Source organism: Schistocerca cancellata, chromosome 1 (genome assembly GCF_023864275.1).
Source record: "Schistocerca cancellata isolate TAMUIC-IGC-003103 chromosome 1, iqSchCanc2.1, whole genome shotgun sequence".
NCBI classification, from domain to species: domain Eukaryota; kingdom Metazoa; phylum Arthropoda; class Insecta; order Orthoptera; family Acrididae; genus Schistocerca; species Schistocerca cancellata.
In genome coordinates, this window is record NC_064626.1 from 374,580,038 (window position 1) to 374,607,727 (window position 27,690).

Below are 27,690 nucleotides of genomic sequence, written 5' to 3' on the forward strand. Positions count from 1 at the left end.
AGTTTGTGGCACAACTTGACTACAAGAAGGGATCGGTTGGTAAGACATGTTCTGAGGCATTAAGGGATACCCAATTTAGTACTGGGGGGCAGCGTGGAGGGTAAAAATCGTAGAGGGAGACCAAGAGATGAATACACTAAGCAGATTCAGAAGGATGTAGGCTGCAGTAGGTACTGGGAGATGAAGAGTCTTGCACAGGATAGAGTAGCATGGAGAGCTGCATCAAACCATTCTTAGAACTGTAGACCACAACAACAACAACGTAGATGTAGATGTAGATGCAGAGGACAAGGCTGGAAATTGAAATTTCGTGAAAAGATTTCGCAGCAACGAACAACGCCCATGTCTTAATGACTGCCTCCCGAGCTCGCGTATCATATCCTCATATCCGTGACACCAGATCCCCCCGCCCACCCCTTTCGTAGCTCTTCTTTCAACTTTTTCGATTTCCTCATATCTGACACGGATCATATAAAATGCAGGTTTTGGTTCTTCTTCTCCACAACATTTTCTCTTTGTTCTTCCCGATTTAAGTAATTCGTAATTGAAATTACTAGGTATTTAGTTGAGTTGACGGTCTTTACATTTGATCGATTTATCGTGCAACCGAAGTTTAACAGATTCCTTTTAGCGCTCATGTGGATGACCTCACACTTTTCAGTATTTTGGGTCAATTCCCAATTTTCGCACCATACAGATATCTGCAATTGGTTTTGATCTTCTGATGACTTTACTTGACAATAAACGACAGCATGATCTGCAAACACTTTAAGAGGGTTGCTCAGATTATCGCCTAAATCGTTTATAGAGATTAAGTACAATAGAGCGCCTACAACTCTTCGTGCCTAAAACTCTTCATTTAGGCAATGCCAATATATTACTTCCGTTTTACTCGATGATTTTCTGTCAATTACTACGATGTGCCATCTTTCTGAAAGGAAATTACGAATCCAGTTGCGCAACAGAAACGATACTCTAGAGTAACGCAGTGTGGTTATAAATCCCTTGTGAGGAACGGTGTCAGAAGCGATCTAGAAATCTAGAAATATGTAATCAATGTGAGATACCCTTTCTATAGCACACTATACTTTGCGACAGTAAAGAGCTAGTTGTGTTTCACAAGATCAATATTTTCTGAATCTTTGTTGGCGATCTGTCAATAGACCGTTTTCTTCGATGAAATTGATAATGTTCGGACACAGTATACGTTCCGAAATCTTACTGCAAAGCTACGTCACTGATTTGGGTCTGTAATTCATCGGATTACTTCTATTTCCTTTCTTGAATATTGGTGTGACCTATGCAACTTAACAGTCTTCAGGAACGTATCTTCCGTCGAGCGTGTGGTTGTACATGATTGCAAACTATGGGGCTATTATACCAACATACTCTAAAAGGAACCTAACTGGTATAGAATCTTGATCGGAATAACTATCTTTATCGAATGGTTTATGCTACTTCACTAGACCGAGGATATCTTCTTCTCATTTACTCAACACAAACCCTGTTGAGTAACTCCGCTTTAGTGGCACTGTCGTCGGCAGTTTTACCATTTTTATGACGCAGTGAAGGTATTAACTGTGTCTTGCCGGTTTACCTATGACCAGTACTCTTTGGATATTCTGTCAGACTTCGAAACAGAGTTTCGTTGTGGCAGCTATTAAAAGCATTTCACATTGAAGTTCGTGTTAAGTTTCGAGCTTGAGTGAAACATCGTCCGTCTTGGAGATTTAGTGTTCTTTGAGATTCAGCATGTTTCTCTCTCTCTCTCTCTCACACACACACACACACACACACACACACACACACACACACACACACACACACAGAGAGAGAGAGAGAGAGAGAGAGAGATGAAATAAGATCGTTGTACGACGACGTCATTAGTACAGAAGCACACGCTCAAACTGAGAAGGAAATCGTCGTGTTGCTTTCAGAGAGAAACCATCACGCCTCGAAAAACCTAAATCTGGTTGACCGGCTACCGGTGAGAGATCTGAACCGCTGCCCTCTCGAATTTGAGACCAGTGTCTTACCGCTGCACCTCCTTGCTCGATCCCATTAACGATAGACACAAACATGGTCACAAGAAAGTGGCAACACTGTCACGACATTTAGGCAGATCTGATTACGGAGAAGACGTGACAGTCTTAAGGAGTCAACGTTAATTACATAATACAATTCCTTAAAAAATGGTTCAAATGGCTCTGAGCACTATGGGACTTTACATCTATGGTCATCAGTCCCCTAGAACTTAGAACTACTTAAACCTAATTTAAGGACATCACACAACACCCAGTCATCACGAGGTAGAGAAAATCCCTGACCCCGCCGGGAATCGAACCCGGGAAGCCGGGCGCGGGAAGCGAGAACGCTACCGCACGACCACGAGCTGCGGACAATACAATTCCTTATATACATACATTATTCATAATGGGCTGCACATTAGCCATTTATTTAATATCACTCTACCTCAATTTACTTGATATTTTTCTCTCTAGCTTCGCGTGACAATACCTTGTGCAAGCTCATCGTTCCCGTGGACGCCTTCCTGATAGTTTTCGTTCCATCGAGGCTATACGCTCATGCTGATGTCTCAGAATGATTTAAAAAGAGAATGTGACATAAAAAACTGTAGTTTTGCACCGCACTGCATGGCGTTGACAATTGCTGTGGAAGTTGTACGATTCATTCTCGCAATATGAAAAACTGACATCATTCCTAAGCACAGAGTCGAACGGACTCTCCTTCGCAGAGTATTGTTACTAGGGTCTCATTTGTGGAACATCTGAATTCTGCAGATTCAAATAATATCCTTCGTTCAACTCAGATTCAAAATGGCTCTAAGCAGTATGGGACTTAACATCTGAGTTCATCAGTCCCCTAGAACTTAGAGCTACTTAAACCTAACTAACCTAAGGAGATCACACACATCCATGCTCGAGGCACGATTCGACGAACCTGCGACCGTAGCAGCCGCGCGGTTCCGGACTGAAGCGCCTAGAACCGCTCGGCCACACCGGCCGGCCTACTCAGATTCAGCTTATGGAATGGTTACATAGAAAAAGTGGTTACTGCTGTGACTAGAATACAGCAGTGTCATATTTCGAGAAATCATATACCGAGAAAATACGCCTGCTCCACGAAGCTTGCGAAATATGCAATTAGCTACTCGTGGATCCACCCTGGTGAGAGTCTGAATATTGGCATAAAGCCGATGAAAGTGTAGTATTTACAATTTTTTATGCTGATCTAACGCAAGATAGCTGATTGTGTAAGCTTCGTACGGCGTTCCTATACAAAAACCCTATAGGTGTTGTTGAACCGCTGGTCAGCCACTACTGCCAGCTAAATAAAATATTCAAACTACGGAAGGCACTAACTACTGATAGGCATAGTTAGCAAATGAAAGATTTTAATACAGAACAAACAATGTATTTACCTTAATAGTCATCAAAAGACATAATATATATATATATATATATATATATATATATATATATATATATATATATATATATAGCAGTTCATGACATCCAGTCTTACAAATTTCAAAACTCCGCCATCTCTCTCCCCACATCCACCACTGCTGGCGGCTCACCTCCAACTGCCCAACGCTATGCGCTGTTAACATCCAGCTGCCCAACACTACAATGGCAGACAACAATGCAAACTAGCCACAGACTGCACACAGCACAGCCAGTGAATTTCATACAGAGCGCTACGTGGCGTTACCAATGAGATAACCTAAACAGCCTACTTACAGTGTAAACTGTATAGTCGATAACTGTGTGTAGTTTGCAGCGTTTTATGTCTTCTGTTGGAGGTGAGTGATGGAGAGAAAGGTACCATCTTTATTTTCAAAGCATCAGGCATGAAACGTGAGGAGATCGGGTATGGTGGGAGGGGGCACAAACATTGTGCACCACGCATCTGCTCAGTAAATAAATACTTGCAAAGACGGACTGTTTGTTCTTGTAACACTGTGTGTATTGTACTGGGGACCTAGAAACGCCGTAGCCCTCAGTGGTTCACAACCCCACAACAGGCCACAGCAGTCCACCCACCTCACCGCCGTCCCACACCCCACACCGAACCCAGGGTTAATGTGTGTATCGGCTCCCAGTGGACCCCCCCCCCCCCCCCCCCACTTCCCCGCGGGAACGTCTCATACCAGACAACTGTAAAATGGCTCTGAGCACTATGGGACTTAACATCTATGGTCATCAGTCCCCTAGAACTTAGAATTACTTAAACCTAACTAACCTAAGGACAGCACTCAACACCCAGTCATCACGAGGCAGAGAAAATCCCTGACCCCGCCGGGAATCGAACCCGGGAACCCGGGCGTGGGAAGCGAGAATGCTACCGCACGACCACGAGCTGCGGACCAGACAAGTGTAATCCCAGATGTTTGCGTGATAGAGGAATTATGGTGTACGTGTATATGGAGACAGTGTTCGCGCAGCGATCACCGACATACTGTAACTGAGGCGTAATGAGGGGAACCAGCCCGCTTAAAAACCATCCACAGACTGGCCGGCACACCGGACCTCGACACTAATCCGCCGGGCGGATTCGCGCCGGGGACCGGCACGCCTTCCCGCTCGGAAAGCAGCGCGTTAGACCGAGTGGCTAGCCGGGCAGGCTACGTAACACTGTATTGCAGTATGAGCAGTGATGCATTTCAGTCAGGGCTGTTAGTCGCTGTAACGACCAGAACGTATTTTGCGCACTCTTGTAATTTTAGAACTGCACTCGCTCGTTAACATACAGCAATCTGAAACCAATTACACTCTACCGCTTTTAATTGCTATCTCAAATGACGAATACAGGCCAACTAACTGCTTTACAGTACTTCACAGTCAGATTTTGCTTTCGAGGCTGCACACGCATAAATTTTGGCTGCGTTAACTTTATTAGCCACCAGATTTCTTCTCTCCGCTTTGGCCGCGTACGTATATTTCGCACATCTCTTTCTCTCCCCCCCTCCCCCCGCCCACTCTCTCTCTCTCTCTCTCTCTCTCTCTCTCTCTCTCTCTCTCACACACACGCACACCCGTTTCTGTCAGATCACTAAAGTTAAGCACCGTCGAGCGTGGCCAATACTTGGGTGGGTGACTACCCGGGTACGCCGCGTGCTCTTGACAATTTTCTCTTAGCTTTTACGGCAGACGGGAGAGTACAGGAGGGGTGGTGGTGGCACGAAGTCCCTGATCACCAGTCTTTGTGTCAAAGTCTCGGATTAAATTCCGAACTTCTTCGCAATGAGCGGGCATACGACACTGTTGGTGATCCGTCCGTCGGCGATCTCCTTGGTGCTCTTCGAGAGGAGTTGGCCATCCACGTTCCGGCACCCGGATTCACCGTCGCCCTTCTCTCATGATCTCTGGCACGAATACATGAAATGTATTCGCAGGTGAGAAGTTGGACTACGGTCAGCTGTATAACGGAAAACGACAAAGAAAATTTGTGCCGGACCGGGATTCGAAAATGGATTTCCTGCTATACGCGTACGTTCGTCTTAACCTCTTTAGCTAACCGTGCACGGCCGAAGGCCAGACTGAAACTTCCGTGTTATTACCACACAGGGGAGGACATTTTAACTGAAAGTTCCTGCTTGGCACAGCCGGTTAAGTACAGTACCTGTTAAGTACAGTACCTGTTAAGTTCAAATGGTTCAAATGGCTCTGAGCACTATGGGACTTAACATCTATGGTCATCAGTCCCCTAGAACTTAGAATTACTTAAACCTAACTAACCTAAGGACAGCACACAACACCCAGTCATCACGAGGCAGAGAAAATCCCTGACCCCGCCGGGAATCGAACTCGGGAATACCTGTTAAGTACAGTACCTGTTAAGTACAGTACCTGTTAAGTACAGAACCTGTTAAGTACAGTACCTGTTAAGTACAGTACCTGTTAAGTACAGTACCTGTTAAGTACAGTACCTGTTAAGTACAGTACCTGTTAAGTACAGTACCTGTTAAGTACAGTACCTGTTAAGCACAGCACCTGTTAAGCACAGCACCTGTTAAGTACAGTACCTGTGTTGTTAATAAGTGGGATGCAACGTTCCTTTGGACGTGCAGGCATGTTGGAAGGCACATTGCATCACACTTGTTAACAACACAGCACTGCATACTGTATGTAACACACACACACACACACACACACACACACACACACACACACACACATTCACATTCACCCTGTACAGTTAGTTACAGGTAATGGATACACCTCCTCATGCTGCTGTCATACTTCGCGACAGAAAGATGCCCACGGGAGCGGGAGATATGAAAAGACCTTTCTACTTAGGCAGCTGAAACTGCCCTTCGAGGGTCTCCCAGCCATTCATGTCATTCGACTTTATCTTTACACTCAGATTTCCAGCGGATGTATCGAGGCGTAACTGACAATTATGTGGTCCTTATTGTACCTATACACGAGCGAACCCATGCTGTCGGATATAATGTGAGAGGCGTTACCGGTCAATAATAAATAAATGTATTTTAACAGCAGCTTACTGAATTTTTCCTAATGTCATTTCTGAGAGTCACAAAAGGAAATGGAAGCGGTTGCGTGCGGAGGAGCGTGGCTCGGCCGTGCGTGAGTGAAACCGCTGTCAGGGTTACAACAACTTTCGGAGGAGCCCTCAGCGCAGCGGCTGTTGTGCACGGGTAATTGGGTAACGCCGACGTCTGGAAAGCAGTGAGAGTGAAACCGGCGCAGCAGCGGCGGTAACCGGCGGCTGCAACCGCTGTTATTCATTGCGCCGCGAAAGCAGCGCCCGACCCCGCGACCCCTTGACCTTCGCAGGAACTGCCGCCGCTCCCACGACGGGCTCTCCGTCACTCGCAGACGAGACCTGAGCGGTTGCGGGTCGAAGCGGCCTGCAAAGTCCTCTCTGGAACCTAACCTCGAGAATTCTGATTCCCACCTAGGATGTCAGGCCGCGAGGAATTACCATTTCCACCTGCGTCTCTTCAACGTAGCACTTCCGAGCCTGCCGCGGCGGGTTTCCGCAGCTGTGAATTTCCCGATCCAGATTTCACTTTGCGGGCACGTTTTACTGTTTTATTTGAACGTTAGTGCTGACAAAATTCTCAATTCATTGACCCGCTCCAGTAATTCAGAACTGACTAGAAAACTTATTTATAGAGAAGGCGACCGAACGTTTAGTACTCACGGCACGGAGTGTTGACGATTGAATAATAACGGAAAGAAATGTTCTGCCCTCCGGATGTGTGCCCATTTTAAAGGAACAGATTTTCCACGCTGGAGAGGTCTGAAGGATGACAACTGGATTAACAAGGATAGGTGGAGACTGAATTGCAGGAACTGGCAAGCAACTTAGGACACCTCTTCTTCCAAATTACACGTTTAAGCGTTTGCAAGGTGAACATTATCGAACCCGACGACCTGCAGGGACTGATTCCTGACTGGAAATTTTAGATTTGAGGTAAGTTCCTATGGGACCAAACTGCTCAGGTCATCGGTCCCTAGGCTTAGACACTACTTAATCTAACTTACGCTAAGAACAAAACACACACCCATGCCCCAGGGAGGACTCGAACCTCCGACGGGGGGAACCGCGCTCCTAACTGGAAATGGAGGAAAAGATGTTCTACGAACAAGTCTCCGAAAATGCTTTGTTGCCACATTAGATGGCTCTGATGAATGACAGTTCCTCTGAGCACGTGCCGCGTGTTCCTTGTGTGCCGCAGGCTGTCTGATTGACGCAGCGTAATGTCAGCAGCAGAATGGCACGGTATGCACGTCGGGAAGAAGCCGATATGATGTTTTTGTACGGCCAAGCAAATAGCGGTAGAGACGCAGCACGGCTATACCAAAACAACTACCCTCACAGACACTTACCACAACACACAACATTTCAAGCCCTTTTTAGACGTTTGTTTGATCATTGGTCCTTTCAGACACACGAACGTACAGAGAGGCGGCGGACCATGAGTACGCCGAATTTGGAGGACCGGGTTTTACAGGAGATTGGTTCAAATGGTTCAAATGGCTCTGAGCACTATGCGACTTAACTTCTGAGGTCACCAGTCCTCTAGAAATTAGAACTACTTAAACCTAACTAACCTAAGGACATCACACACATCCATGCCCGAGGCAGGATTCGAATCTGCGAAAGTAGCGGTCGCTCGGTTCCAGACTGCTGCGCCTAGAACCGCACAGGCCACTTCGAACATCTGCTGTGACGTGGATGCCATGCAACTAAAAAATGGTTCAAATGGCTGTAAGCACTATGGGACTAAACAGTTGAGGTCATCAGTCCCCTAAACTTAGAACTACTTAAACCTAACGACATCACACACATCCGTGCCCAAGGCAGGATTCGAATCTGCGACCGTAGCGGTCGCGCGGTTCCGGACTGAAGCGCCTAGAACCGCTTGGCCACAGCGGCCGGCTTACATGAAATGAACTGGGTCCTAGGTATGTTCTGCTACTTGGAGACCATTTGCTGCCAGTCGTGGACTTCATATCCACAAACAAGGATGGAATTTTTGTGGATGACTATGCGTCAAGTCACTGGACCACAACTGTTCGTAATTTTTTCGAAGAACATTTTGGACCACTCTAACAGACGATTTGGTCAACAACATCACCCGACATGAATCCCATCGAAAGTTTATGGTACATGAGCGAGAGGTCAGTTCGTGCAAAAAAATCGTGCAGTGGCGTCACTTTCGCAATTACGGAGGGCTACAGAGGCGGCACGGCTTAATATTTCTGTAGTGGACTTCCAACGACTTTTTGAGTCCATGCCACGTCGAGTTTTTGCACTACGCCGGGAAAAAAGAGACCCGAATGATATTAGGCCGGCCGGGGTGGCCGTGCGGTTCTAGGCGCTACAGTCTGGAACCGCAGGACCGCTACGGTCGCAGATTCGAATCCTGCCTCGGGCATGGATGTGTGTGCTGTCTTTAGGTTAGTTAGGTTTAAGTAGTTCTAAGTTCTAGGGGACTGATGACCTCAGAAGTTAAGTCCCATAGTGCTTAGAGCCATTTGGACCATTTGAACCGAATGATAGTAGGAGATATCCCACGAGTTTTGTCACGTCACTGTATATCCCACAAGCAACTGAGGACTACCGGTGTAAGTACTGGCCTGAAATGACGATACTGGCACATCAGACGAAGTCTTGGCGGGATAAAAAAACTGAAATGCCGTGTGGCTAGGGCCTCCCGTCGGGTAGACCGTTCGCGTGGTGCGTGTCTTTCGAGTTGACGCCACTTCGGCGACTTGCGTGTCGATGGGGATGAAATGATGATAAGGACAACACAGCACCCAGTCCCTGAGCGAAGAAAATCTCCGACCCATCCACGAATCGAACCCCGGCCGTTAGGTATGACATTCCGTCGCGCTGACCACTCAGCTACCAGGGGTGGACGTCGGGATAAATCAGACCTGTCAAAACACTGATTACGCCAAAAAAGGTAGCACATGCGTAATTTCGTGTCACTGCGACCACGGAGGACTATCCATAAGTAACTTTACACAAACAGGTAACTACGTCTTTCTCCACTCAACACGCAATCATCTTTCCGTAGGTTCCAGCCGTCAAGATGTTTCTACTCCACATCTCCATCATCAACAACAATGGCATGTTTTCTCTTGCTTCGATTCTAACATTGCTGAGTTTTTCTAAATGACGGGCCTACACTCTCGATTTTTAACATCGCCAAAACAGTCGCACGTATAATTGCCGTAATTTTGCTACGTCTGGCCGAAGGCAGTGGGCGCTTCCTCTCCCTGCACTACGAGATGCTTGGTGACACTCGCTCCCTTTGAAGTCAGCCATCACTTACTGGCCATCTAGCCCGTTGCATGGCTCCTCAGAAGCTGCCGACTGAGATGCAAATTACGGTAAAGTCGTTGCCTCTCCGCCACTGTGTGTCCTCTGCCTCCCTTTCATCTCATGCCTCAGTTTGCGAGCTTTGAGGGTTATTAGGATAACTCAGTTTTCGTATACAAACTAAAAGCCTTATCTACTGATCTGAAAACGAAATTGAGCGTGACGAGTACGCTGTTGTGCTAATTGAGATGAACTGCACTAGACAAATATGTGGTGAACTCTACCGAGAAACTTTGAGAAATTGTTTGGAAGTTTGCTGAGTGGTTTCAGATACGGAGCACGTTGTCTTCAATGGCTCATTACCGAACAATAAGATGTAGAAATTTTACACAGGTGAAGTCTCTGGGCCCTTGACAGACGGATTTTAGTATGATGCCGCCTAGTTATATCGGCCTTCGCAGAAGAAGCGCTCGTAAAAGACGTTTCTATTTCAGGAAACAACAATTTTAAATAGAAAAAATACTTTCTGAAATTGTCTTAAAAAGTCAAGATTCCGAACCAACACATTTAACGAATATTACATACCGCACTGTCGTGCGCTTTTCCACGGCCAATACCATGCGAAAAAAATAATTTCACTCTCTCTGATAGTGCTTGAAATCGCATTCGTTCTATACGTTTCATACATTCAAGTTGTAAGTAGGCTCTTTAGGTTTTTATGTTGGTAACGCCATGTAGCGCTCTGTATGAAAATCACTGGCTGTGCTATGTGCAGTCTGTGGCTGGTTTGCATTGTTGGAATTTGCTATTGTAGTGTTGGGCAGTTGGCTGTTAACAGCACGTAGCATTGCGCAGTTGGAGGTGAGCCGCCAGCAGTGATGGATGTGGGGACAGAGATGGCCGAGTTTCGAGAGCGGATGATCTGGACGTGTGTCCATCAGAGACAGTAAATTTGTAAGACTGGATGCCATGAACTGCTATATATATTATGACTTTTGAACACTATTAAGGTAAATGCATTGTTTGTTCTCTATTAAAAGCTTTCATTTGCTAACTATGCCTATCAGTAGTTAGTGCCTTCATTAGGCAGAATCTTTTATTCAGCTGGCGGTATTGGCGCACGCTGTATTGCAGTAGTTTGAGTAACGAAGATTTTTGTGAGGTAAGTGATTCATGAAGGGTATAGGTTATTGTTAGTCAGGGCCATTCTTTTGTAGGGATTTTTGAAAGTCAGATTGCTTGCGCTAAAAATATTGTGTGTCAGTTTAAGCACAGTCATGTATAATTGTTCAAAGGGGACGTTACATAAAGTTGACACGACACAGTAATTCGTCAGATAAAGACTGTTTCAGTCGTCCGTAGGTAACATAAGATCAACTGGAGAGGGAAAAGACATTCACGAACAACGACGCAAAATAATTTGCAGTCGTCTTCTGGTCTTCCAATTTGATACAACAGAAAAACAAGAATGCATGAAAACTGAAGGTTATTCAGGTGCAAAGCGCGCTCACTCTCTCTCTCTCTCTCTCTCTCTCTCTCTCTCTCTCTCTCTTTACAATTTGCCAAGAGGTCGTGCTGTTTTAGAGTTTCATCAGGCTCACCGAAGCTCAACCATATCAAATAAGCTCGCCATTCTGAAATGTTGCCCGTTTTTGATCACTATTCTCAACTACATCGCTTTTGAAACAGTCAATCTGACGGGAAAAATTTAAATGTCACACCGTTTCCTATCACTTTAGCAGTGACGCAGGTTCACTGCACGTATCGAGCAAGTCAACGACTCTCCTCTGTACAAACAAAAACAAGTGAATTTCTAGGTACACCAGGATTTCTATTTTTTAATGTCTGGGACACACTGGCCCGAAATTGAAATAGAAACGCTTCCAATCCTTCAGTTCTGACCAAGATTTTCGCAAGGTCTCTCTTGGTTGAAAGACGAAAAACTTCAACTAACGCACCAAACAAAAACAATAACACATGACTAAATAAAAAAAATATTTGAAAATGGAAAGATTTAGACCGATGTGTGTGATGAATTATCTGAAAACGACAAGGAACAGCTAGTTACAGCCGAATAGTAATTTGTTGTCACGCGTTTCAAATGTGTGGTCTCGATCAAGATTGTTATTCAGATGTACGATATACCGGAGTCGAGAAAGGAGAAATGCAGTTTTCTGATGTAACAAAAATTCGATTACGTGCACGAACTGGAAAAGAAACCACCCTATTATTTTATGTGCCACGATGTGATCACTATACTGTTCCATCCATAACTTTTTTAAGAGTATTTTAATTAAAACGCTTATATTGGCTTGTTGCAAATGGGGTTAATAATTAAGCTCAAAGACAAGTGAATCATTCATAACTTATGGTTGCAGAAGTACGCAACTTGATTTTTCGCTTTTGTGTGAGTTTTTTTTGATGAATGGTTAGGGCATGCTTCAGCAAGATCTCCAGCCCCGCTTAAATGGCCACCACGAAGTCCAGACCTTACTACGCCAGACAATTAATTTTGACGAATAATCTGGACCCACGTCGCTCATCATCGTTACAAGACTAATGAATAATTGCGCAAAAGGGTCGAGGAAGCCTTTGAGGCACTGCTTCTGAGATGCTCTACAAGATGTCAGGCAGGACTTGGAAGAAGAACAGATTTCAGCGTAAAGCCCTATGGTGCACACAGACTCGTTAAATACATAGTTTTTGTATACAAACACACTGTTTTATGCTAGGGATAGGAAGAATTGGTTGTTACGCCAACAGGCGACTCTCACTGGCGGATGAAGCGTAAAGAAAAAGAAAGAAACCGTTTAAAATCGAATTACGGGTACAATATGTTTCATAAATTTATGTCGTCACAATATTCAGTATTCGTAAGATTAAGGTATGACTGCTGTCTGCAGTCATTATTTACAGCGCCGATATTCTCTTTAACCTAATATTGCAGATAGAAAATTACTCTGAACTGTAGCAATGTTATAATATTAACAATTTCTTCGTTGTTTTCTTCTTGGTAGCTCGTATTTGCGAGCAAAGATAAATCGTTCCTTTGTTGTGTCCACACTATGTCATGAAGTGGTGACTAACTCAACTTGATCTGTTCCACAAAATTTTGCTAGTCACAGTTCATTCCAGTTCTTTACAGCTCTACAATGCAGATTTCTGAGTTCAACTTGACCAGAGTTCATGTTTTGTGCTTATCAAAAATAATCTTCATACAATCGGCCTTAAGATTAAGCCATTGATTTTATCGTACACAGCTGACACGAAATCAGCTGATGAGATTGCAGACATTGAGAAACGCTGACGCCGAACTGGGTTTTGTTTCGACTCCGAGTTGATGAAGTGCGTGTTCCACCAAGCGGAGAGCAGATACCAAGGGGCGTAATAGCTGGGCGCAGAGAAAGAAGACGCTATCCCTCCACCTGGACCAGTAGCCACGGGCACGAGACTCACCAGAGGGCAGCAGCGACGTGGGCGGCTGGGGGCGGCGCCTGGCCGGCGCGTTGGCGCGGGGGGCGGGCTGCGGCTGGTGCAGCCCGGGGGCGGAGACGGCGCGTTTGGGGGGCGGACCCGCCGACACGGAGGTGGACGCGGGCCGGCTGACGAAGCCCGGGGGGCGGTAGCGCGCAGACTTGACGTGCCCACCGCCCCCGCCGCCGGCCGCCTGCAGCAGGTGGTGAACGCTGTGGGCCTTGTGCATGCCGGCCAGCGAGGGCGGCAGCCGCGGCAGCGAGTTGGACGTGGCCGGCGCCGGCCCCGCCCCCGGGGGCGCCAGGCTGCGGGGCAGCGTCGTCGAGCGCGCGCGCTCCTCGCCGCCCTCGTCGGCGCCGACGTCGTCGTCGTCGTCATCGTCTTCGTCGTCGGCCGACGTATTGTCCGAGCGGCCCGCGTCCGGGACGCTGCTGCGGCGGCGCCATCCCACCTGCGCATTCCGAAACATTCGCACCTTCAATTATAGTAATCAGCGTAGTTTTACTGTTGCTAGAAAAAGCGTTAGACAACGTAAAATCGTGCAGTGTATTTGAAATTCTCGGAGGAGTACAGTATGTAATGCAATACTTTTTTTCTGAAAACAGGTTGGTTTTATTCAAGATTCCTATACACCATGTTATTTCCCACTCTTTTTTTTCTACAAAGCCCCATTTCCAACATAATCTCCGTTCAATGCATCCGCCTTACTGGGAGGGCCCCTATGCCCGCTCTGTACCACTCTACTGGTCGACGCTGAGCCTTCGTCTTGCTGCATCATTAACCTCCCCATTACCCACGTACTGTTTCCCGTGGAGGGCATCCTTCACTGGGCCAAACAGGTGGGAAATAAGAACGTGAAAGATCCGGGCTGTAGGATGGATCAGGAAGAACAGTCAAATGAAGTTTTGTGAGCTCCTCTCGTTGCGCACACTTGTGTGAGGCCTTGCGTTATCCCGGAGAAGTTCGTTTGCAATGAGAGTGTCTACACGATCGAACACTGCAGGAGTCACAGCTGTGTGCGGCTGTCCGGCACGCGGGATATCGGACGGGTTTGCGCGACCTTGCTGCAATGAAGACAGAAGCCTCGCGCAACGACTCAACATGCTTTTGTTTACTGTTAGGGACATGAAAGGGAAGCAGTGGTTGGGAAGGTAGTGAGACAGGGTTGTAGCCTCTCCCCAATGTTATTCAATCTGTATATTGAGTAAGCAGTATAGGAAACAAAAGAAATGTTCGGAGTAGGTATTAAAATCCATGGAGAAGAAATAAAAAGTTTGAGGTTCGCCGATGACATTGTAATTCTGTCAGAGATAGCAAAGGACTTGCAAGATCAGTTGAACGGAATGGACAGAGTCTTGAAAGGAGGATATAAGATGAACATCAACAAAAGCAAAACGAGGATAATGGAATGTAGTCGAATTAAGTCGGGTGATGCTGAGGGAATTAGATTAGGAAATGAGACACTTAAAGTAGTAAAGGAGTTTTGCTATTTGGGGGAGCAAAATCACTGATGATGTCGAAGTAGAGAGGATATAAAATGTAGACTGGCAATGGCAAGGAAAGAGTTTGTGAAGAAGAGAAATTTGTTAACATCGTCGTTTCTGAAAGTATTTGTGTGGAGTGTAGCCCTGTATGGAAATGAAACATGGACGATAAATAGTCTGGACAAGAAGAGAATAGAAGCTTTCGAAATGTGGTGCTACAGTAGAATGCTGAAGATTAGATGGGTAGATCACATAACTAATGGGGAGGTATTGAATAGAATTGGAGACAAGAGGAGTTTGTGGCACAACTTGACGAGAAGAAGGGATCGGTTGGTAGGATATGTTCTGAGGCGCCAAGGGATCACCAATTTAGTACTGGAGGGCAGCGTGGAGCAAATATCGTAGAGGGAGACCAACAGATGAATACACTAAGCAGATTCAGAAGGATGTAGGTTACAGTAGGTACTCGGAGATGAAGAAACTTGCACAGGATAGAGTAGCATGGAGAGCTGCATCAAACCAGTCTCAGGATTGAAGACCACAACAACAACATGTAACCTTTCTGCAAGCGCATATGAATGTGTGCGATGCTCTGTTTTTCTGCCAAAACAAACTCAATGACAACTCTCTGCTTGGAATGTACCTTCATAACAGACGCCACTTCGAAGGTTACATATAGCACCACTACTTATCGGAACTTCATGAAACTGTAGGGGCTGAAGCGACAATTTTCACGTTGTCCCACAACAAATTCTTATTTTTCCCACCAAAATTGGCCGAGAGAAAAAATGTCTTGCAATACTTATTGAACACCTCTCGTAACTGTGATAGGTAATAGGTAACACGCTTAAGAACCCAAAGAGAGTAAAAACCACGTAAGAAGACCTCGTACTACGAAAGGCGTAAGACAGAGAGGTGGTCTATCAGCTCTACTGTCAGACCTGTACATCAAAGAAGTAGTGATGCTCATAAAACCAAGCTTCACTGGTGGAATTAAAATTCGCTGCAGACGTTATTTCGTATAAAAATGGGGAACAATTACAGGTCCTGCTGAATGGAATAAAAAGCATGTCGAGCTCTGAATGTGCACTGAGAGTAGACCACAGAAATAATAAAGAAATGTGGAATAATTCAGACAGCAGTAACCTTAATATCGAGGTCAGGGACCAAGTTGCAGATGAAGCCAAGGAGTTCTGCTACCTTGGAAATAAAATAAGACATGTCGGACGAAGCATGGGAGGCTTCAAGAAGCAAACTAGCACGGGCAAGAAGGGTACCTCGCTAAAAGAAATCCACAAATAGTAAACATAAGCCTTAATATTTCTAAGTTGGCACGTGAAGTGAATCAAGGACTGTGGGACAACGGAAAAACAAATAATTAAAGTTTATGTGCTAATTTAGAAGGATGCTGAAAATTGTGTGAACTGATAGAGTAAGAGGTTCTCTCCACGGGATCGGGAATGGAGGAATATGTGGGAAACACCGACAAGAGCAATGGAATGCTTGACAGGACACGTGTTAAGGTATCAGGGAATAACTTCCATGACACTGTGGGGAGCTGCAGAGGGCAAACATCGTAGAGGAAGACATACACTCCTGGAAATGGAAAAAAGAACACATTGACACCGGTGTGTCAGACCCACCATATTTGCTCCGGACACTGCGAGAGGGCTGTACAAGCAATGATCACACGCACGGCACAGCGGACACACCAGGAACCGCGGTGTTGGCCGTCGAATGGCGCTAGCTGCGCAGCATTTGTGCACCGCCGCCGTCAGTGTCAGCCAGTTTGCCGTGGCATACGGAGCTCCATCGCAGTCTTTAACACTGGTAGCATGCCGCGACAGCGTGGACGTGAACCGTATGTGCAGTTGACGGACTTTGAGCGAGGGCGTATAGTGGGCATGCGGGAGGCCGGGTGGACGTACCGCCGAATTGCTCAACACGTGGGGCGTGAGGTCTCCACAGTACATCGATGTTGTCGCCAGTGGTCGGCGGAAGGTGCACGTGCCCGTCGATCTGGGACCGGACCGCAGCGACGCACGGATGCACGCCAAGACCGTAGGATCCTACGCAGTGGCGTAGGGGACCGCACCGCCACTTCCCAGCAAATTAGGGACACTGTTGCTCCTGGGGTATCGGCGAGGACCATTCGCAACCGTCTCCATGAAGCTGGGCTACGGTCCCGCACACCGTTAGGCCGTCTTCCGCTCACGCCCCAACATCGTGCAGCCCGCCTCCAGTGGCGTCGCGACAGGCGTGAATGGAGGGACGAATGGAGACGTGTCGTCTTCAGCGATGAGAGTCGCTTCTGCCTTGGTGCCAATGATGGTCGTATGCGTGTTTGGCGCCGTGCAGGTGAGCGCCACAATCAGGACTGCATACGACCGAGGCACACAGGGCCAACACCCGGCATCATGGTGTGGGGAGCGATCTCCTACACTGGCCGTACACCACTGGTGATCGTCGAGGGGACACTGAATAGTGCACGGTACATCCAAACCGTCATCGAACCCATCGTTCTACCATTCCTAGACCGGCAAGGGAACTTGCTGTTCCAACAGGACAATGCACGTCCGCATGTATCCCGTGCCACCCAACGTGCTCTAGAAGGCGTAAGTCAACTACCCTGGCCAGCAAGATCTCCGGATCTGTCCCCCATTGAGCATGTTTGGGACTGGATGAAGCGTCGTCTCACGCGGTCTGCACGTCCAGCACGAACGCTGGTACAACTGAGGCGCCAGGTGGAAATGGCATGGCAAGCCGTTCCACAGGACTACATCCAGCATCTCTACGATCGTCTCCATGGGAGAATAGCAGCCTGCATTGCTGCGAAAGGTGGATATACACTGTACTAGTGCCGACATTGTGCATGCTCTGTTGCCTGTGTCTACGTGCCTGTGGTTCTGTCAGTGTGATCATGTGATGTATCTGACCCCACGAATGTGTCAATAAAGTTTCCCCTTCCTGGGACAATGAATTCACGGTGTTCTTATTTCAATTTCCAGGAGTGTATGTCGCAGACAATGATTCCCGAGGTGCCTGCCTGAGCTGTGTTGTTACTGGAGCGATTTCGCGTTTCTTACTGGTGTGCGGGTTAGCGACAGTGCACAATGGACGGGCGAGAGTTCTACTGGCTGCCGTAAAACATAATAACTACCACAATAAGGTACGAAATTTCGCTCTTTCTGGAATAGTTATTGCTTTTAGAGGGGACACTTTCCTGGGAAGAAAGAATTTTTAAGGAAAAAATAGTGTGACACCCAACAGGAACGGTGGTCAGAAAAATTCAGTTCAATTGGAGAGACTCAGTACCTTAGCTAGTCAGCCAAAAGTAACGTCGAAATACTTTTTTTGTAGACAGTGCTGCGCAGCTTCATTGTATATAGAATGTATATTTCGTTCTGAACCGGCTTTTTGCTTGTAGTATTTTACTTTTAGCGGGAAAACGGTACGTTTCCGGACATGAGTTCCCACGCTAAACTTACCTGTCTTGGCCCCCACTACAAGTCCTCAACGTCAGTAAAGAGAATTTAAGATACGCTCTTTATTTCCACCAGTCACCATATGCAAAACATCGACGGTCCATAATAAGACTAAGCGTACAGTTTGGCTAAAGTCGATTATGTGACAGATCCTTATATTAAAAAAAATAATAATAAAAAAAATAAAAAAATTATTTGACGGCAAGGAACCTTTCTTAAACCCGATGTGACTTTGAGGTGGTCTCTTGACCAAAACTGGTGGTCTGTGAGTACATATTCATTATAACAGCTTTTGACAGCTCCGCGGTTTCGTTCATTCAAACCAAGAAAACATCAAGCGCGAATGTCGGAGAACGCCAAGAGAGACAAGAGATTCGATGAACTCTTACTTGTGGGACAGTTTATTGCTATTACTGATACGAGAAAGTTTAACGTTTGCAAAAAACATGGTTCAAATGACTCTGAGCACTATGGGACTTAACATCTGAGGTCATCAGTCCCCTAGAACTTAGAACTAATTAAACCTAACTAACAAAAAGGACAACAAATACATCCATGCCCGAGGCAGGATTCGAACCTGCGACTGTAGCGGTCGCTCGGCTCCAGACTGTAGCGCCTAGAACCGCACGGCCACTCCGGCCGGCTGTGTTTATGATTACTGAAGCAGATTATCGTACGTGTCCGAAATTACTACCCACTAGAAAACATGATGCAATTTCGACTTCGCCGGCCGTGGTGGCCAAGCGGTTAAAGGCGCTACAGTCTGGAACCGCGCGGCCGCTACGGTCGCAGGTTCGAATCCTGCCTCGGGCATGGATGTATGTGATGTCCTTAGGTTAGTTAGGTTTAAGTAGTTCTAAGTTCTAGGGGACTGATGACCTTAGAAGTTAAGTCCCATAGTGCTCAGAGCCATTTGAACCAACCAATTTGGACTTCGGTGCAGACGGAAGAATTTTTCAGACCTCGAAGCCACGAGAAATAACATGTAAACCTTCTCTAAAGACCAAGACCTTAGCTTTTAGAGGCAAATATCCAGCCAGAACGAGAGAAACTCTACATAACAGATGTACTGTGCAAGGGTCTAACACCCAGTACATTGGCTGTTACGTAATTTACGACATTACTATTGAGGTCGATCACAAAATGAGTAAGTATCAAATGTGTGTGGAACAAGCAAAAAGATTAGCTGGAACAATGCGGAAAGAAACGACAGTAAAATATCATAAAGTAATGGCTGCGCCTGTTTTACAGTACAACTCACAGACGTTGGCGGCGAATGCTGAACATCTTAGTAAGAAATAGGATCAGGAATGGAATTCCCGACGTACATGAAAGACAGCACGAGACTCGACAGAGTTAAAGTACGGAAAGTACGGAGAGAACCGAATATTTATAAAACAGAACATAGAATAAAGAGAGACTGCACTTGCACCTGAGGAGATTAGAAGAAGGAAGGCTACCAATAAGAACAACAGAAGCCTTATCTTATAGACCGAGTGGCAAGACATTAGAAGACCATAGAAACGTTGGCTACAATTTCTTGCATGACCGGAGCAGGCGGATCACCTAACCCTTAGGAAAAAAAAAAAAAAAAACGATCAGATTGCGGTCACTGAGCTATTCAATTATTTAATAAAATTATAAACAGCCGACCAGTTGCAATGGCTAAAGAAATCTTTACCTAGGTTTCAACAAAATTAATTTTGTCTTCTTCAGAAGGTTGCAATTTTACATTAGTATGGACTGATGTATCATCGTCATTTTTACAAATATCTGCATAGATCCATTTGTCCAAATTAAAATACTGCCCTGAAAATAGGGTTTGTCATGTAAGTGTAAATTAGTACATGGATGTTGCAGAGCTCACAAGCTACGACCTTTCGCCCAAGCACTCCTTGGCCACTGTCAAGAGCTATGACTGCCAACAGATTGCAGGTATGCTCCTTATAGACACTAGCTGCCCGCTATGACGTCACTGGTGCTCGCGGCATCGACACATAAGGATATGCGTTGACTTGGTTTTCGATGTACCCGCTTCAGCCCCACAATCGCCACCGTCTCTATTTCGGGTGTTACCGGTGATTTTTATTACAATGGCTTATTCAATTACACAATCCCGGAAACTGTTAGTACGATCCAGGACGGGTGTTTCGTCCGATTTTGTCCGGGGGGGTCTCTGAGCACTATGGGACTCAACTGCTGAGGTCATTAGTCCCCTAGAACGTAGAACTAGTTAAACCTAACTAACCTAAGGACATCACAAACATCCATGCCCGAGGCAGGATTCGAACCTGCGACCGTAGCGGTCTTGCGGTTCCAGACTGCAGCGCCTTTAACCGCACGGCCACTTCGGCCGGCTCCGATTTTGTCCGTATCCGTTTTTTAAAGCATGCCCAGCTAAAGCAGATTCCTCGGGGTGGCGTAGGCGATAAAACCTGTCAAGCTCCTTCCTGCGTTGTTCCACAGTGCGCACTGCTTGTCCGACGAAAGACTAATCACACTCGCAAGATATGTTGTAGACCCCAAGTGTTCAGAGACCTGCTGCGTCTTTAACTGGGCTCAGTAATTGACGTATTACTATCGGAGGCCTTAAGATCCATTTGATGTTGTGTCGTTTCAACAGGCGTCTTATCTTGCCCGATACGTAGTGACAGAACGGCAAAAACGCAACTTTCTACTCCTGCTCCTTAACAATGGTGAAGGAGTGCTTGGCCGAAGAACTCTTTTCAATGTTACTTGCGCGAGCAGTAAACATGAAGGTTTCACGTACTATTTACATCGAGGCCATAAGACACCAAAATTCTGGAGGATTCGCTCCCGACAGCAATTGATGGTAGCCGTTTTTTAGGCTTGCGTCTTGCTGCTAGTCACAGTATTCCACTTATAATCGAAAGGGAAGCCAAAGGAATTAAAGAAAAAAAGAAGGCAGATCATAATGCTGCGTGAGTAATCCAAGAGAGACAGAGAGGGAGGGAGGGAGAGATGATACTACGAAAGAACGAACACCTGGAATTCCTTGTTGCAGCCGCCACTCGTAGTTAAAAATACTTTCCATTTCATTTTTGTTCCGTCGTACGCCATGCAGTTTATATACCTGTTACAGACCCTGGCCTTGGCTCAAGAGTATGGGATGCGTGTACACAATGTTACGCGGTGCACAAACGGGCTAGAATTCGCGGCGCCATTGTCTGAGTAATCACGCCCGGTATCTAAAGCTAAAATAAAAAAATGAAAGCGGACATTGTTTGTGAGCACGTGCTGACCTTTAACATGTGCATAACCGCTGTATTAACGAGTGTTGCAGCGAACGGCCGGGAACGGGCAGAAATTACTTTCACGCAAACACCGCTGCGTATTAAGAGACAATTGTTAACAATTGCGACAGCTGTGTGGAAATTTCGCTTTATGGCCTCCGAGCTTTTCACTGCGTGGTAGTACGAATCGGAGAGGAGTTTCAACTGAAATTAAAGTTAACAATTGCCACTGTACAGTGCCATGGTGTAAAAGTAAAAAGGGTGGGGAAAACTGAACTGTCTCTGGAACTATTTATAACGTTCACTGACCCTTGTTAATGAACCCGAGAACGGCCCATCACAAGAAATGCTGCAAACCGTGATGATGTCGCGAAGGCTGTCACCTGCCTATGCATGTGCATCTCCCGCATGTTCTCCCCTAGTGCATCACTGTCTCGTGACATTTGAGTGAGACGCACAGACGTGTTTAGAGTACAGCTGAATGCGACACAAAATGGTGTTCACCATAAAACAGCGCTTGTCGAGTCTTACGCGAAGCACAGTTCGTGGAAAATGTGTGCGGGACTGTTTAGACAAGAGTTTAAGACGGAAGTGCTTAGGCCAAACCTCCAGCCGAGTCTGCAGCGCGAAAGGGACTCTGTAGCTCACAGAAACCACATCTATTCGAAAAAAGAGTTCGAACACCAGAAAAGATTACTTTAGTGAATGAAAGCCTGGAATAAAGTCAGATAACATTCAACGCCGTTTATCTGTCAAAGTGGGAATTAAAAGATCGTCGTGTCAAAACATCATCAAAAAATTGGTCCAGGTCTCAGCAGGACCCGCGCACTGTGGGTTCCGTACAGACTTAATTATGTACCTGAGTATGAATGGCACGAAACCAGTCGATATATGATATGTAATTAACGACGACCCGATGCGAGCGCGAAATTCGTTGTAGTTAGCTATTACGTCCTCATTTAACTAGGCTCAAATCTCATAACCCACTGCCTCCCTTAACCAGAAATACAGTACTGTCCAGTACCTTAAGGTTTGGTGTGTGTGTGTGTGTGTGTGTGTGTGTGTGTGTGTGTGTGTTAAAGTAGGCGTTCCAGTGTCGTCCTTACATTTGGAGCCAATACTGCACTCGTCTGTCCAATGAGTTACGGATTCTGCAAATACTCTGGGATTATCTCATAAGGCTTGACAAGACCAGCTAGCTGCACCAGATCTTCATCCATATCAACAAGGGTGCTGTACATGTCACTTTCCAGATGACTCCAAACAGCAAGCCGGCCTGTGTGACCGAGCGGTTCTAGGCACTTCAGTCTGGAAACGCGAGACCGCTACGGTCGCAGGTTCGAATCCTGCCTCGGGCATGGATGTGTGTGATGTCGTTATGTTAGTTAGGTTTAAGTAGTTCTGAGTTCTAGGGGACTGATTACCTCAGAAGTTAAGTCCCATAGTGCTCAAAGCCATTTGAACCATTTTCGTTTTTATTGTCTGATGACTTTACGAGACGGCAAACTACGCCATATGCAAACTATCTAAGAGGGCTACTCATCTTGCCTCATAAATCGAGAACATATAGCACTTTTTTACGGAACACCAGCTATCACTTCGTTTCACTAGATAACTTCTCGTCAATTACTATTGTTACTTAATACTGTGACTTTTCTGACCTGAAAGCGGGAATGCAGTAGCACGACTGAGACGGGAACGTTCAACCTAATCTTATTTTCTCCTTCGACTGCGACGATACTCCACAGGCACGCAGTTTTATTCGACGCCTCTTGTGAGGAACGGTGTCAAAAGCCCATTGTTAATCTATAAATACGGAATCAACTTCAGATATACTGTCCAAAGCACTCACTTCTTCGAGTGAGTAAAGGAGCAGTTGTGTTTCACAAGGACGATACTTTCTGAACACGCACAGGTTATGTGTTAATAGATACTTTTTCTAGGACGTATTTCATAATACTGAATTACAGTGTATGTGGCAAAATCCTAGGTATGCGCATTACTGGATGTAAGGACAAAACACTACGCAGAAGCTGTTAAGTCCCTCTTGTACGCCATATCTTACAAGCTTATCGTAGGCTGTGATTTCATATAAGTTCCTTCAAAACTTTGTGACCGAGCGAGGTGTTGTAGTAGGGGAGTACTGGACACGCATCCGAGAAGAGGGGCATTCAGATACCTGTACCGTCATCCAGATTATTGTTTTCCTGTTTTCCAACTAAATCGCTTGAGTGGATGGTTCGATGGTTCCTACAAGGTGTCAGTGAAGTGATGATAGCATTCGAAGCATAAGTTAGTAGGCTACTGACGGCGTGACAAACGTCATCGTAGACACATTGAAGATCTCGTACCAGAAAATCTCGTTCTAAGTTAAGGCGTTATGTTGGATACATGTAGAAAAAAGTAACAGGAGAGTGTATTGCTTAGCTTCGCCAGTACCTGGTACAGGCAGTGCGAAAAAGAACATTGAAAAAGAACATTGTGTAGTCAATGACGGGAATTAAGAACTGTTAAACTGGAGCAAAATTGTAGCTTCACCAGTGAGATTTTGATGAATAATATTAGTTACCAGAGCTGCAAATATGTGTCTTAATTTGAAAAGATTTTCAGTTTTTACTATTAAAAGCAGTCCAAATTATATCTGAACCTGTTTTACAGGTTGCCTTGTAGACCACGGGCTAGTTCGACTTCCGTGTAACGAATAGTTCATATGCGCCTTTAATTACTGCTCTTTATATCAGAGCTTCGTTAGTGATCATAGTATTAAATCCTTAGAGCCTTTCACTTAATTACATTTCGTAGGAGGTGAAATTCGCTAAGTTAGCAAATCGAGGTTGACTATGTTTCGTAAAGCGGACTGGGAAAACTGATAAATGCGAGTGGAGGTTATTGACTTTTCGTATTAGCCCACTTCGGTGTGATACGTTTAACAATGGGTGCCAGAAAACAGATGAGAAAGTCAGTAGACAAAGCTAGGAGAAAGTTTGCAATCTCCGGGAGACCAAGTGGGAACCTATGTACACACTGCAACAGCAAGGCGGAGGAGAAGAAAACAGCCAATAGTGGGCGAACAGTCACCTGGTGATTGTGCAACACGCACTTCATAATTGAGTGAGGATCATAGTGAAGCTGTAGTCTACCAGTGCTGCGTTCTGACTAACGGAAAAAGTGTTGTACAAAGTGAAGATGTGGTAATTTTATTAAATGTAAACGTCGCGTGACTAGGGTCTCACATCGGGTAGACCGTTCGCCGGGTGCAAATCTTTCGATTTGACGCCACTTCGGCGACTTGCGCGTCGATGAGGATGAAATGATGATGATTAGGATAACGCAACACCTAGTCCCTGAGCGGAGAAAATCTCTGGGAATCGAACCCGGGTCCTTAGGATTGACATTCTGTCGCGCTGACCACTCAGCTACCGGGGGCGGACGGTAATTATATTGAAATTAACCTCTTAGGTTCCTAGCACAAAAATCATTTGCTTCATGACTGACCTCGGACAACTATCATAAGCCCTAATAATGGATCGTTTCTGCTGAAACATAATTTGTTTGCAGAGGCCAGAATACCATTTGTGATATGAAGGTACCAACGAGCAGATGAAAGATGAAGGGATGTGGGACCGGGATATCTGTGGACAGATGCAAGAGACTCGCACGCGGTTGTTGCCTAGTAGACAACTGGGAGGAGGGGGGAGGGGAGGAGGAGGGGGGCAGGAGGGAGGGGAGGAGAGGGAAATTGAGCGCCAAACTGAAAAGTAGGTGAGGCTGACGATTCGGGTGAGATGTACTGCTGAATTGTGTTTGAATTGAAGAGGAAGAAATTTTTATTTATTTATTGTTGCTTGCTATCTGGACACAGACCACTTGAAACCTAATGCAGATCATATTTCCACGTATGTGCAACATGCTGTAAACAGCTGTGATTAAACATTCACTACCCGATTAGTAACAATAATTGGTAAAATTAAACGTAAAATAAAAAAGTAAAACACGCGAAACCCTTAAATCGTGGTACTAAATTTTGTTGACCATCTACAATACCGTCGCAGCCGATGGCTTACTAGGGGTTCCTGATCTTTACCACTGGGACAGCTATGTGGTAAGGAAGTTAGCCTGTGTTCTTTAGGAAGCAATTCTACATCTATGACCTAAGCTTCTAACACCATAGCTTAGACATTACATTCCTTTTGTTGATTAATTTAGCTTTCTATTTTGTTCAATATCCCATCGTTGAACTTCTGTAATTAGTGTGCGATTAAACGACACTGTAATGAAGTATAATCTCTGTAATGATCTTTTGTCTTCCTCATATAATCTCTTTGGTTATCTTTAAAATAAAATAATTTTGTGTAGAACTACCAATATACGCAAATGTTCTGTTTTATTTAAAATGTTTGTTTGCTGTTATGTAAACTGCTGACCTTCACTTAGGGTTCTTAGTTATTTTGTATGTAAAAGGTATTGTGGTTCCCCTCGGGAACGAAACTGTGTAGCGCGCGCAAATTGTGGTTGACCTAGGTAGAAAAGGTGGAATTGAGAGTCAGTCGGGGATGAGCTACCAAAGTATGAACTGCTCATGTAAAAGTTGTGTGTTGTGCCGGTTCCGAGAGAGGATTTTCCTGACGCTTTTCAGTGCCTCGGGTGGATGGATAAAGAGCTGGAACTATTCTGGAATTGATATCCATCATCGGCTCTAAGAAATGACAGAGTCCAGCAGTTCTACCTGCGAATCCACCTACCAACATGCAATCGCCACCAAATTGCGCAATCACTGTAATGGAACACTATAGTAATGTACAATGAAGAATCAGCTCATTGGATGTTTTAGCGTGCACAAATATAAGGTAACTTGAACTCTTATACCTGCCTTGATTTTTTATCCTAGTCACACAACCAGTTACGGTCCTTCTCATGCTAAAGTGATTACCGAGTGTCCTTACTGAAAGAACATTAAAGCTCAGTGTTTTAGCAGAACTGAGTAATATAGTGAATAATGCTTGCTGAAAATAATTTTTCTATTAAAACTGCTTATTAAAATTTTGTTGCCAACTTCTAAAGTGAAAGTTCTCAAAACTGAGGTTTACAAAGTTTTACTTAGTAAGTGATCACAGTGCAGTCTTTTGAAAATCAACCAAAGGTGAGCTATTGTCTTATAACCACATCAAGTTGCTTTCTACTGCAGTAAGAGTTGAGAACTAATACTGTTGAAGGTTGCATGTTCATACTTGTTAAGGGCTTGTTTCTTTAGTGTATTGAAAGTGTGTTTAGTATGCTCTGCAAGATTAAGGGGGTCCCCCCTCCACTGAAAGTAGTTCAAATGCACAAAGTTACTTAATTATAGCAAGTTTCAATTACTCTTCCTATTCAAGTGAACATCTGTACAATATTGGACTCCCCTTGTAAATTAAAAGTGCATATTTATGGTATAACGGGATCAACAGTTTGTCATTGTGCTCATGCTAGATAATGAAAGACCACTATCTATGAAAACAATAATTTCTTTATTCAAAAGACAGTGAGAAGTAATCTGTTAGTGAATTCCATTTAATTTTCATTCTAAATAAAAAGGTATTTAGCTGAGAGAGACTTAACCTTGACTAGTTTATAATTTTGCAGTGAAATACGTTTACAATTTTTTGTCAGATAGGACAATGTTTTAAAAGTAATATTGAACTTATGCCCAATTTACGATCCTGCAGTGAATATTAATAGTAACATTATTGATACCATTCAGTTTGACTAAGTCCTAGAGTAATAGTGCGTTTTGTTATCTGTTATATTTATGTAAATAGTTTGTTCTGCTCTAGCTGTTAGTTCCAACCTTAACTTAACATACGCAGGTGTCAGAGTTCATTGCACTCGCGTGAGGCAAAGTATAGGTTGTGTATGTCCGTTAAAGTTACTAATAACTATTTTCTTGAACAAGAATGTTAATCATTCTCACGCCTAATTAGGCTGGCGACCGTTTTCTTTATTATCATTTGGACGCTGTAGATAAGTAAATTATTGTTTGTTACTGTTTAAATATTTACGTAATTCTGACTTGCACTTCCGATAAGCCACCTCCGTTAGGTACAACACAGTCAACACAAATAAAATTCCTCTCAGAGGGGTGTGAACCAGTGCGACCTCAAGGATTCCCTGCACCCTGCTCTTATTCAGAGA

The 27,690-nt window shown here is 45.1% G+C and overlaps 1 protein-coding gene and 1 long non-coding RNA gene across 2 annotated transcripts in view; both read right to left on the reverse strand.

The window, feature by feature from the left end:
* The window catches only part of LOC126174927 (uncharacterized), a 542,393-nt gene that overhangs the window by 390,594 nt on the left and 124,109 nt on the right, over positions 1-27,690 (reverse strand). The window contains exon 4 of the mRNA XM_049921376.1: positions 13,282-13,750. Coding sequence (XP_049777333.1) covers positions 13,282-13,750 — 469 coding nt within the window. The remainder of the gene's footprint in view (positions 1-13,281; positions 13,751-27,690) is intronic.
* Positions 5,596-6,116, reverse strand: LOC126174931 (uncharacterized). Its single transcript, XR_007535499.1, has 3 exons — positions 6,034-6,116; positions 5,890-6,001; positions 5,596-5,662 (listed from the first exon to the last, which is right to left on the reverse strand). It is a non-coding gene; the product is annotated as an uncharacterized LOC126174931 (long non-coding RNA).